Source organism: Mustela nivalis, assembly GCF_964662115.1.
Source record: "Mustela nivalis genome assembly, chromosome: 7".
Classification (NCBI taxonomy): domain Eukaryota; kingdom Metazoa; phylum Chordata; class Mammalia; order Carnivora; family Mustelidae; genus Mustela; species Mustela nivalis.
The window spans coordinates 20,321,024-20,334,897 of NC_139026.1; the positions used below are offsets into that span (position 1 = coordinate 20,321,024).

General features: G+C 34.5%; 1 protein-coding gene across 4 annotated transcripts in view; it reads left to right on the top strand.

Annotated features, from left to right (window-relative positions):
- The window catches only part of BLTP3B (bridge-like lipid transfer protein family member 3B), a 106,649-nt gene that overhangs the window by 66,664 nt on the left and 26,111 nt on the right, over positions 1-13,874 (top strand). For all 4 annotated transcript variants that reach the window (XR_014313902.1, XR_014313903.1, XM_082739177.1 and 1 more), the window contains 5 exons: positions 1,548-1,741; positions 3,362-4,860; positions 5,032-5,207; positions 10,081-10,220; positions 10,909-11,059. Coding sequence is in view for 2 of the 4 variants with exons in the window: in XM_082739177.1 (XP_082595303.1) it covers positions 1,548-1,741; positions 3,362-4,860; positions 5,032-5,207; positions 10,081-10,220; positions 10,909-11,059 (2,160 nt within the window). In the remaining 2 variants the exon portion in view is untranslated. The remainder of the gene's footprint in view (positions 1-1,547; positions 1,742-3,361; positions 4,861-5,031; positions 5,208-10,080; positions 10,221-10,908; positions 11,060-13,874) is intronic.

The following is a 13,874-nucleotide window of genomic DNA, read 5'->3' on the forward strand; positions in this document are numbered from 1 at the left end:
TATTACCATATCAATTTTGAGGGGACACAGTTCAGACCATAACAATAAGTATCGTGTTCCTAGTCCTGTTCTTAATATATGTGTTTCTTTTATATATTTTATTTTTATCCTGTCCTTTCCCCTTGATGTGAGCATATTCCAGGTTTCTACAGGTTTATTTTACATACTTCTAATAACTGTATAATAGCCTATTTCACTAGTCCCCTGTTAGATACCGTGTGGATTTTTCTACTGCTTAGTACACCAGATTTCTTTCTCTGTCCCAGATCTGCAGAGCCCGGGTTCTTCTTTCCTTTTTTACTGTAGCCTTGGGGACTACATTTACTCCCGAGTCCTCTCTGTAGATGTCATCTTTCAGTGTATACTTGAGAGTGCTTCTTCTTACCTTCTAGAGAGCAATGTGATCTCCTTAGCATCCCACTGCCTTTCTATTTGCAAATACAATCACCTCCACATCCCAATTGGCTGTATCTGTTGGCCTTGAATTGCAGTTTTTCTGCCTCTGTGTCTGTCTTGAATAAAAACCTACAGACTTTTTGTTACTTTGTGCTTAGCACCATACACAAAATGTAGTTGGTGTTCAGTGAATCTTTGTTGAAAGAAAATGAAGGAATGAATGAATAAATGAATGAATGGAATGCCAAAAATGTCCTATTCAGGACATAATTATAATGTTGTCTCTTTAGTAATATCCTATACCATGGGCTTATTTTCCTAAATTATTATTGTCAAAAAGCTCTAGATATGCATGCTATTTGCTTTACTAAATGTAAGTAGGTCTGAATGTTTAGAATAAAAGATTTTTTATAAATAAGAAATGCTCTAAAATATAAAGATGCTCTGAAAATAATAATGGCTTTTAGGGTATAAAAAATGGATTTCAGGAAGTGATGTATACTATAATTGTGAATATTTATTTAATATAAATTAGCACGAATACATTTATCCAGCCCCTGAGCATTCTAATATTGGGGGGGCACTATGAAAAAGTGTATATCCTTTTTATTATTTACTAGCTACTTGAGCTTTTACTTTGCACTAAGCACTATTCTAGGGTTAGGGTTAAGTGGAGAATAAAAGTACATGGCCTCTCAAGGAGATCTGCCTCGTTTACCACTTTCATAAGGTATTAGTCATTGGTTCTCTTATTATAGAAGGTTTGGATTGTATGCATATGGTAAAAGTCCTTACAGAACTATCTGATTAAGGACCAAAACTTTGATGTGATACTTCATCAAGAAGGTAAGATTTTTTTAAAGTTTGCTTCTTGGTGACTATAACATTAGGAAAAGAGATCTAAACAGTAATTGTATTCATACAGATAGTTTAAGTAATATATTTTCAGTTAGTGAAACATAGAAAAATCTTGTTTTATCTACCTAAAAATGTTTCCTATCATCCACTTGTCACTTTGGTTTTTTTTAATAAAATTTCAAAACCATATTATCTTAATTTAAAAAGAATAAATGTTGTTAAAAATGTTTTCTCTCAGGGAAGATTTAGACTACCTGTTCAGTAAAAATTAAAAAAACTTTTTTTCTCCACAGTTCCATCTGCCAACCTTTATAGCCAACTGAATGCACTACAGTTTACTGTGGATGAAAGAAGTATTCTGTGGTTAAATCAATTTCTCTTGGATTTAAAACAGAGTCTTAATCAATTTATGGCTGTATACAAGTTGAATGACAGTTCAAAATCTGATGAGCATGTTGATATTCGAGTTGATGGCTTAATGCTAAAGGTACCATATAAACAAGTGGCTGTAACAACAAAACTATTTTTCTTTTCTTTTTTTATTAAAGATTTATTTATTTACTTGAGACAGAGGTGAGGGCAGTGTCAGAGAGTCTCAAGCTGACTTTGCACTGGGTGCAGAGCCCAGTGTGGGGCCTGAGCTCATGCTGAGGTTAGGACCTGAATCTAAATGAAGAGTTGGATGCTTAATGGACTGTGCCACCCAGGCACCCCACAAAACTGTTTTTAGAGAAATTAATAGCTTTAGAATTTCCAGGATTTAAGATGGGTGCTCAAATATAAATCGACTTTATTGTAATCTTAATTTTGATTTTGAAATTTCAGTTTTGATTTTCATTTAAAAAAGCTTTAAGAGACTGTTTTCCCCCTTCTTTCTCTATCTTCTTTTATTTTATTTTGTCACTGCTCATCCATTTGGTGGTAAGCCAAAATAAAATTTAAATCTGTGATTTTTTTTCCCTACTTCTTACCAGACTGGATAAAATTTTTCTTTCAAAAGTGTTAATTAATATAATAAAACTAGTAAGTTAGATCTGTGTTTAATTTTTTCACAGTCATTCTGCTACTGATACCCAAAGATAATAGAAAGTTGCTTTGTATTACAGCCAAGTAGTTGATAATCTGATTCCCATGGATATCTCAATTCTACAGGAGGGAAGTTTTTTTAAACAAAACAGCTAGTATAGTATAGTAAATAGGATAAGACTTGGACATGGATGAAAAATTTCAGTTTCTAGTTGTGTTGCTTATACTCTATATTTCTATATCCTTAATTTCTTTTCTTAAAGATATATTTCTATACCTTTAATTTTATTCTTAAAATGAGGTTATGAATAAAACTCATACATCACAGAAATGTTTTGAAGATCTTTTCAAAGATCTTACTGTATTCAGTATAAAAAACACATTTTTTAACACTTACAGTTATACTGAGACAGTTTTGTTATGATCTTTACACTTTCTCAGTTTGCACAGTTTTAAAACCAGTCCCTTTGAACTCTTTGAGGTGAATATTTGGAGGACTGAGGTTAATTATTTCTGAAAAATTATTTTAGCAAATAGTTTGGCCTATCCTTTTATGTTTATTTTCTTAATAGTTTTATCCCAAAAAAAGTCATTCTAATGACATCTCTCTAGTCATTCTATTTACCCATCTGGTCATCCTCCAAATCTCTTGGATTTAAAATAACCTAAGAAAAAATTCCTTTTTCCAAGCTTAGCACTTACATACTTAGGGTATAGTAAGCTTTTAGTAATACTTATTTAATTTAGTTTCACTTTTTTGTTTTAACAACAAAAAATTTTATTTGGTTTTGTGATATGTTGTATGCAAATATGCATGTATATTAGGTCCACTATTCATTATTTATGGTTTTTTATTTAAGTTTTTTTTTTTTTTTCCTAGTGGTTAATCAGTTAAGTCCCTTTTACTTGCTTTAATAAAAATACTTGGTGGGGGAGAGTTAATATTTTATGTCTGGAGGAAAGTAGTATTTTGAGGGGAAACACTCAAAAGAAGTCCTGAGCTAAATTATGTTTGTGATTATTTTATCTTCAAGACATATATATGGATTTGTAAGTTAGAGTAATGTTTTTTCTCTTATAGTTTGTCATTCCTTCTGAAATGAAATCTGAATGTCATCAAGATCAACCACATGCAGTTTCTATTCAGAGTTCTGAAATGATTGCCACAAATACAAGGCATTGTCCAAATTGTCGACATTCTGATCTAGAAGCTTTGTTTCAGGACTTTAAAGATTGTGATTTTTTCAGTAAAACAAATACCAGCTTCCCCAAATCTGATGACAATTTTAATCTTTTGCACCCAATCTTCCAGAGACATGCCCATGAACAAGATACTAAAATGCATGAAGTTTATAAAGGAAATATTACTCCCAAGTTGAATAAACACACTCTTAAAACTTCTGCTGCCACAGATGTTTGGGCTGTATACTTTTCTCAATTTTGGATTGATTATGAAGGGACAAAGAGTGGAAAAGGGCGACCAATAAATTTTGTAGACTCTTTCCCTCTTTCCATCTGGATTTGCCAACCAACAAGGTATGCAGTGTCACAAAAAGAGCTACAGTCATGTAATCAGGTATCTCTAAATACATCACAGAGTGAATCTAGTGATCTGACTGGCCGACTGAAACGGAAAAAGCTCTTGAAAGAGTATTACAGTACAGAATCTGAGCCCTTGACAAATGGTAGTCAGAAACCTTCTGATACATTTTTAAGATTTACCTCTTCATCGTCAGATGCAGATGTTCACGTCCTGGTTCACATTCATAGACATGTCAGTATGCAGATCAATCACTACCAGTATCTGCTCTTGCTTTTCCTCCATGAGTCCCTTATTCTGCTTTTGGAGAACTTAAGGAAAGATGTCGAAGCTGTGACGGGCACTCCTGCTAGTCAGGCATCCATTTGTATTGGAATTTTACTTAAAAGTGCAGAAGTGGCTCTTTTGCTACATCCAGTGGATCAAGGAAATACTCTCAAGTCTCCTGTTGCTGAAAGTGTGAGCCCAACGGTTCCTGACTATTTGCCTTCAGAAAATGGAGAACTTTTGTCTTCAAAAAGGAAACAAGTTAGTAGTGGTGTAAATCAAATTAGAAGTGTAACTGCTAATCACATGTCGGACAACAGATCTATGAGTGTTGACCTGAGCCATGTGCCTTTGAAGGATCCTTTGCTTTTTAAATCAGCTAGTGATACAAATCTGCAAAAAGGTATTTCTTTTCCGGATTGTTTATCAGATAAAAATTTAGGGAAGATAAGTGAAGATGAAAGTAGTGGAATTATCTGTAAAAGTGGATCAGGAGAAATTGGATCAGAAACAAGTGACAGAAAGGATTCCTCTTATACAGGTTCAAATGGTGTCTTAAGCCACAGAGAAGATTCAAATTTGCTTTCCTTTGATAATGATGGTAATCAAAACATACTTTCAAACAGTTTAAGTAGTGGAGGACATGAAACCATAGAGTCAGTCTTTAAAGCGGAAGATTTGCTTCCAGAAACAGCTTCAGTCTCTGAGAACCTAGAAATCAATCAAGAAGAAGCACCCACTGTTAGAACATTTACATCTCAGTCATCTTTAAGGTAACATACTTTTGGAATTTGGGGGATTTTTGGCTTTCTATCCATGTGTGTGGTGGGAGGCATATTTTGTTTTTGGACAGATAACCTCATGATAAAATAAGGCATTGCTAGAGTTAACACCTAAATATAAATGGGTTTTATATGATGTTTTTCTAATAAATTTCTTAACAGTGGAAAGCCTAAGGACCGTATCCCACCCAGTGTGGCTCCACTCTGTGTTTCTTATAAGAACATGAAGAGAAGCTCCTCACAGACTTCATTAGATACCATTTCACTTGACAGTATGATATTGGAAGAACAGTTGTTGGAAAGTGATGGAAGTGATACTCATATATTTTTGGAAAAAGGTAAAGCAATACAAGTTTAAGGATTCATAATAAATATACAAATCTTAGAAGTGATGTTTAAGTATTTTTAATTCTATCCAATAATAACTTATAGCCCCCCCAAAACTTATTTTATTTACACACATACATACCTATATACTACAATGTACAAGTACTATGTACTACAAAGAGTATTGTACCTAACTTTCTAATGGTTGTTCTGTTGCTTCTTTTTTATGGCCACATCCAGCAGTTATTTGTATATAGTCATTTAGAGCATAAAGCAAACCACGTGAATGCTATTAGCCTCTTGTCATAGAGACTCCTTTATGTGAAATTTTGGTCAGATGGGCTTAATTTGCTTGATGAATTCTCAATTATGTTGGTCCTGTGACTGGAATTTTTCTAGACTGGATCTGCTCATCTCCATAACAAGTATTCTGTCACGATTATGAATGGTGGAACAACATGATTCCCCCATTTTACTCAGAGGCAACTAATGCCCCAGTAAAGACCACTAGGAATGACTGAGAAAGTATTAAATGTATTCCTATTACTAAGACATTGGGGCCTTTGTGAACAGGAATGAAAGGATGGGCCACAGCTAGAGATTAATTGCTAGAAACTGAAGTAGAAGAGACCATAGGTAAATACAAATTACTTTGTGAATGAAGGATAGTAAGCCTGTTATTGATGATGTTAAAAACAGCTTAGGGTAAGGAAAGGCTCAGGTTCACAAACTGAAACTTACAGAAATTAGTATACAGTCAGGAAGAAATAGGGGCAGTTTTTGAAATCAGCTAGATGGACCCAAGAGCCTAAGCTTTTAACCAACCAGTATGTTATACTAGATCCCCAGACTTTGGAAATGATTACCATATGTGTAGAAGAGGTACTGACACGGGTCATAGAACTCTATTCTAGATTCACAGATAGCTCTGTCGCCTAGTTCCCCAGTCCCCTTTATGGCTTAAAATCCTACCTTAGCAGATTTCTGCTTTATGATCAAAATATACTTTAAAAAGAGTGTTCCAATAGAAAATATCCCTCGCTGGGGCACCTGGGTGGCTCAGTGGGTTAAGCCTCTGCTTTCAGCTCAGGTCATGATCCCAGGGTCCTGGGATCGAGCCCCACATCAGGCTCTCTGCTCAGGAGGGAGCCTGCTTCCCCCTCTCTCTCTGCCTCCCTCTCTGTCTACTTGTGCTCTCTGTCTGTCAAATAAATAAAATGTTTAAAAAAAAAAAAGAAAATATCCCTCACTGTTCTCAGAAAGCATCAGTGGTTTCCTTATTATTTCTAAAAATTAAATAATAAAAGGGACTGCCACTTAATATAGAAAACATGGAAAATATATACACACAACTACAATTTGGAAGATAAAATAACCCAAAGTTCCCGCAATTGGAAATACCATCATTTATTCTATGACTCTGTGTATATATTCATATATGTATGTATTTGGTGTCATGCTATATATATATATATGATTTTTTAACCTGCTTTTCATCATTTTCTAATACCATTTAAACTCCTTTGAAAATATTTTTAAAGTCTGTATTAAATTGACATGAAAATGTACCATGACTTCTTTTTTAAAGATTTTATTTCTTTATTTATTGAGAGAGCATGCATGTGAGCAGTAGGAGGGGCAAAAAGAAAAGGAGAGGCAGAGACAGAGAATCCCAAGCAGGCTCTAGCCCCAGCATGCAGCCCAGCGTGGGGCCCCAGGCTGGCTCCATCTCATGACCCTGAGATCATGACCCCAGCCAAAATGAAGAGTCGGGTATCTAACCACCTGAGCTACTGTGGTTCCCCTGTACCATGAGCTTTTAATAATTTCCCTGATCCCTGATGATTTTCTTTATGTCAGAGAAATTCATTTACATTAGGAAAAGACTCTTGGTTTTTTTTTTTTTTTTTTTTAAGATTTTATTTATTTATTTGACAGAGAGATCACAAGTAGGCAGAGAGGCAGGCAGAGAGAGAGGAGGAAGCAGGCTCCCCACCGAGCAGAGAACCCGATGCGGGACTTGATCCCAGGACCCCGAGATCATGACCCGAGCCGAAGGCAGCGGCTTAACCCACTGAGCCACCCAGGCGCCCAAGACTCTTGTTTTTTTGTGTTCTTTTGTTTTAATTTTATAAGAAATATATGAAAAAATATGTGAATACTTTCTCATTATAAAGAAACCAGTTATTATGGAAATATCTGAAATAAAAATTGAAAGTGTCACTAATACCACCCTTACTCTGCCCTTGATACTGTTCCCCACTCTAGAAATAACTGTCATCAACTTTTTGTATATATATTAACAGATGTTTTTCTGTGTGTTTTTGTATACATATTTGTATGTTTATATATACATATAACACATGTGTATAGATATGCATGTGTATACATGTTTTGTAATATATATACATATTTATGAACAAACATGTAGTGGGACTGCCTTCCCACCACAGGCTCCTAACTATCTTCCCATTTCTGTTCCTGTCAATTTATAGTTCATTCTGTGTTCTGTAGGCACAGACTCTTAAGAATGTAATTACCACAGTGCCTGGCTAATGCAGTCTAAACCACGTGACTGTGGATCTCAGGGTCATGAGTTCAAGCCCCACACTGGGTGTAGAGCTTACTTCAGACAAACAAACAAACAAAAATGTAAAAATACTATCACATTCATCCCCATTTTAATTCTGATAACTTCTCACGGCTTTAAGGCATTAAGTTTAAAAACCGTAACATTACTGACAATGCTCTGCATGATACGGCCCCAGCTTAACTGGTTCTGCTGTTCACCCGTGTGTTTGTTATACTTCAGATGTACTAGGTACACTTTACTCCTTATTTAAATGCACTCTTCCCTGTTTCTTCACTATGACAAACTTTTTTCTACCTCAGGATCTTTGTACCTGTGCCTAGAATGCTCTTTTTCACTTTAGTTTATATAAGTGTTTCATCAGGGAAGCCTTCTTTCCCTCTAAGAGCCCTCTGTGAAATGGGAATTGTATTTATATGTATTTTCCCTGGTGGCTTTAAACATTGTTTTCTTTCAGTAGATGATTTATAGAGCACCAACTGTGTTTCCAGGCACTGAGTTAGGAGTTGAATGTGTAGTCATAAATGCAGTTGACCCTTGAACAACATGTGTTTGAACTGCGCAGATCCACTATATGTGGATTTTTTTTTTCAATAAATTCAGCACAGTTCTGTAAATGTATTTTCCTTGTGATTTTTAAAATGTTTCTTTCACTTTTTTAAATTGTAAGAATACAGTATATAATATATATAACATGTGACATAGGTTAATTGGCTGTTTATAATTTATAATAAATTTATAATTAAGATTTCAGTCAATAGTAGGCTATTAGTAATTAAGTGTTTGGAGAGTCAGAAGTTATATGTGGATTTTTGACTGCATGGGAGGTCAGCACCCCTAGCATTCACACAGTTAAAGGGTTAACTATATAATAATTTAAAAACTGAGGCTGTGTCATGACTTGTACTTTATTTTATTTATTTTAATAATTTTTAAAATTTTTTTTATAAACATATAATGTACTATTAGCCCCAGGGGTACAGGTCTGTGAATCGCCAAGTTTACACACTTTACAGCATTCACCATAGCATATATACCCTCCCCAATGTCCATAACCCCACCACCTCTGCCTCCCCCCCCCCCCCCCGGCCACCCTCAGTTTGTTTTGTGACATTAAGAGTCTCTTATCGTCTGTCTCCCTCCCGATCCCATCTTGTTTCATTTATTCTTTTCCTACCCTCCAAGCTCCCCACGTTGCCTCCCCACTTCTTCATATCAGGGAGAGCATATGATAGTTGTCTTTCTCTGATTGGCTTATTTCGCTAAGACTTGCACTTTTCCAATGCACTTTTTGTAGTAATTCATTTTTATGGTATTTTTTTTTTAAGTATTGGTCTGTGATGGGCACAGAATTTTTTAAAGATTGTCTTTGACCATAGAGTTTGAGAAATAATGAGATACAGCACACTGAGAAATTAAGGCAGGTAGGTAAGAATGGAGGATGATCACATTGGTAATAGTGGCATTCACTTCATGTAGATGAGAATTAGAAGTTATTGTAGGCTACTGAAAGGGGGAAATGAAGTGGTTAAACTGGGACTGTTCAAAGTAGGATGGCCTGCGGAGGCGAAAGCTGGCTGACTAGGAACCTGCTACTCTAGCACTCTGCCAGCAATGAGGAAGCAGTGGTCAGCGTTTTAGATTTCTTTTCATACTAAGTCTAGGGCTTTATTATCTCTAACATTTTTTTATGGACATTATTTCTTAATATTTGCTAGCTAATCAGAGTTTAATTTTTCTTTTCCTATCATTTTTTTTTAAAGATTTTATTTATCTATTTGCCAGAGAGTGAGTGGACACGAGCAGGGAGGAGTGAGGAGCCCAACAGGCAGAGAGAGAGGGAGAAGCAGTGGGGATCTCTGATCCCTGCTTATCAGAGAGCCCAACGCGGGGCTCAATCCCAGGATCCTGGGATCAGGACCTGGCCATAGGCAGAGGCTTAACCCACTGAGCCACCCAGGTGCCCCGCCTATTATCTTTTTTTTTTTTTTTTTTAAAGATTTTATTTATTTGACATACGGAGATCACAAGTAGGCAGAGAAGCGAAGCAGGCAGAGAGAGAGGAGGAAGCAGGATCCCTGCTGAGCAGAAAGCCCAACTTTGGGATCATGACCTGAGCCGAAGGCAGAGGCCTTAACCCACTGAGCCACCCAGGCACCCCTGCCTATTATCTTTTAAATAAGCCTTTGCTTGAGAAAGAGTTGAAGGGATGCCCCATATCGATTAGATAAATGTAACATATTTGGATCATGTGTAAAACTGATTTTAATTTGTTAGTTTCTTTATTACTTTAGGTATTAAGAAGAATGTGACTACAAATTACCAGAACCTTGCAGAGAGTGCAAATGCTAGTGCAAATCTACAGAATTTTGGTGAAACCTCTCCAGATGCCATCAGTACAAATTCAGAGGGTGCTCAAGAAAATCAAGACCTGGTAATCATTTCAGAGAGATTTTGTGAAGAGAAATGCCAGCCACAAGGCTGATTTACCTTTATTTCATATTTAATATGGGCACATTTCAAGACATTAATATATAAAGTGAATTTCCATAGTAGTAGTAATTCACTTTGCTCTCTCTACTCCTGAAACTGCTTCCTTCCTTCTTATTGAATTGTTTTTCTCTGAATTTCACTTCTCTAAATCTCATTTTCTTGTACTGAGGAGGGAATTTCTGTCTTTTTCCATCTTTTACTTTTTGACCTTTGTTTTTGTTCCATTTAAATACATTTTGGAAAAAAGTTTGATGGTTGATAGTAGTCAGTCCTTATGAGGAACTTTATACAAAAGAAGTATGTTACTGGTTTAAGCCCTTCCCACCTTGTGAAATGTTCTTACAGATGACTTAAAAAATATGTTCAACCTTCAGTGAAAATAATTTCATACAGAAATGTCATATAATTAATCTTTGTGACCTAAAAATTTCTCTCTTGACTGAATAGGAAGAAAGGAAGCTGAAGTTTGTCACTGTAATGTATAACCATGTTTTCTTGGTCAAAAGTATATTTTCTTTTGTAATAGGTCACAATTTTGTTTTTAGAGGTTATAGTAGTTTCCTGTGTCATTTCTTAAATTTTGTTTGAATTGCTTGGTATGCTAATATTATTTATGCAATCATTATTAGATGTCAGTTGTGGTGTTTAAAATTACTGGTGTTAATGGGGAAATTGACATCCGAGGGGAAGATATGGAAATCTGTCTTCAAGTGGACCAAGTGACACCAGATCAGTTAGGCAATATCAGTCTTCGGCATTACCTGTGTAATCGTCCAGTAGGTAAGACTTTAATATGATTTAAACTTTTTTTGTTTTTTATATATATGTTTCCTTAGCAGTTTTATCTTTGGTATAAATGAATTCAAGGAAGATTATATTTGTTTATTATAATGTAAGAGATTTCTTTTAGATTATTTTCATAAAGTATTTTGATTGTTGTTAGAAATATGTGTTGAAGATGTATTCTCTAACTTCTTTTTGTTTGGTTAAGTGTCATCTTTTTTGGTCTTCTCATTCTTTGATATAATAGGTTTAAGAAAAACTGAGCTCTTTTCTATATGAAAAGAATAAGATAATCCTAGAATGTCAAACTTAGTTCTATGCTGGAATAAATGTCAGTTTTTATATTCCATTATCTTGCTTATAAGCAAAACATTTCCTGAATCTAGCATGATACTTGGTGTATCATGTTCTCATGATCCTTCGTTCCAAGATCAGCACATTCACTTGAATAAAAAGAATTGTGAACAACAAAACATGGAGTGTATGAAGAGGAAACCACATAAAACCATCCTTTTTTCAAAGTTTATATGGAGTTATCACTCGTGATTTTCAGTCATTCGAAGAAACTGATTTATTAGAATAGTTCTCCTAAGCATTTGAAATGACAGTGTTCAATTTTTTAAGTTTAAAAAGTCACTGAGCTGTAATATTTTTCTTTGCTATATATACAGAATGCTAAATCTGATACATAACATGTTGAAATACATAGTCCTGCATGATATCAAATAAGTATCTATCACCTCACATCTGGGAATTGCAGGTAAATGTGCCATTTGTCTTTAAACCAGCATCATAGAAAAAATTGTCTCCTGGCTTTTTTCTATGTATAGGCCTTGCAGTTTACAATGTATCTGTTAAAAAATTGCAAGAATTTTGTACAATAGAGGAAGCTAAATATATAACTGGAAAGGTTTCATAGTGGACAAAAGAAATTTCAAAACCTAGACTCTTCTATTCCCAACCCAAACACACTTCAAATTGTGCACTCTTAAATTATGTCCAGTTGCTCAGTTTTTGCTTATTTTTATGGGTCACTTAGTACCATGTCTTTTTAGTTTGTTTCGTGTTGTTCCTGACTGAAGAAATCATTTTGAAATGCCTAGTATGTATGGGTTGTATAGTCAGTGCTAATGCCATTTTTCTCAACTGTCTCAGTTGGCTGTTATAAACTAAAAACAAAAAGGAAGAAAACAAAGGAAAAGAAAGGAGCAAAGGGAAATGGGATAAAAGGAAAGGGAGAAAAAAAATGGTTTAGTTTGAACATTTCAAATGATAAGCCATATGAACAAGGATTGATCTGCGGTTTATGTCTGCTGTTACTCTGACATGACCAAATAAAATTGCAAAGTTGTTTTTGCTTTTGTTTGTTTTTGGTTATCTATAATGTGTGGATTTTGGAGTTCTTTAATAGGAAGACCTTTATGTAATAGTTTCATGGCATAAAAGGTAGAAGAGAGGAATGAGTTTTGACTAAGATCTCTGCTCCAAGTAAATATTGTTTTTGTTTGAAATTATTTCTGGCTCTCAGGTCCTTAGAGTGAGTGAGTATCTCTTTCTCTCTCTCTCTAATACAGATAGTAGATAAGTAGGTAAAAGCCAGAACAAAATCACATTTACCAAGTTGTTCCTGATTGCTCTTATTATTAAATAGACAAATTAATTAACTCTTGTTTGTCTTGATATAGGAAAGAACACTGACCATTATCAATTTGTGGCTGTTTTACCTTTTATTTTTTAAAAAAATCTGAGTTCTTAATTGTTAAAAAAATTCTTTAGAATTATATTTGAACTCTTTCTTGCGTCTATATTATTTATTTATTTTGAATGTTTATCTCTAGTACTAACATTGATTAAACATCATTCTGTACCTGAAATAAAGTTACAAAAACAACTCTCCATTATGGGTTGTGTGTGGAGATCTGTCCTTGGTACATAAATATAAGTATATTTATTTTCTTACATCCCCTTCCCTTCACAAATATGTTTACATTAGTTACATTTGACTTCTCTAAGACTGAAGCATTCACATCCATGCTGAGGGAAAATAAACATCTCCCCATCATGAATTTAATTAGTAGGGTCTTCTTAAGACCACTGAGACTGATAAATTTGATACTTCAGTAACTGAAACAGTTTCACTTTTCCAGAACATTTAGTTTGTTTTTAACTCATGGGGCTCTGTGAATTGTGGAACTGATCATATTTTTCTCTTTGCTGCTAGAAAGTTCATTTTTGGTTCACTTGTGGCACAGAAAAGTAAATAATGTGTTTAGAGTTATTAATCTTGCTATCTATCCATTTCTCTTTTATCCTTTTCCATTGCTTACTTATTTTCTGTATAATTATGCCATAAACGTGTTGCCTCCTGTTCTTTTTGGAGCTAGGTATTATAAACAAAATACTTACTATGAGGGTCAGTTCACTTAAATGGTTGCATTGAAAACTTTTGTTTTTTACAATCAGATATTCTGTGGCTGCTATATTGAAATTTTAAAATTTGTTTTTGAATTCAGTGTTTCATCTCTGTAAGCCACCTCAGATTCTTTTTTGGAATAAGGCCAAGGCATATTTATATAAATATAAATTCGTGTGTGTATATATATATATATGTGTGTGTGTGTGTATTTGCTGTATATTTATATATATCCTTTGCTACAATTTCAGTTTTAAAATTGTCTTCTACTAGAGGCATTTTAATGAGGTCTTGTCTATTTGCTGTTCTAATTATTTAAGGACCTAATTTTAATGAGAAAAGTGCAAAACCTCAGACTTCTGTTACTTCTTGAGAGATGGCTTAAGAATCACTCTAAAT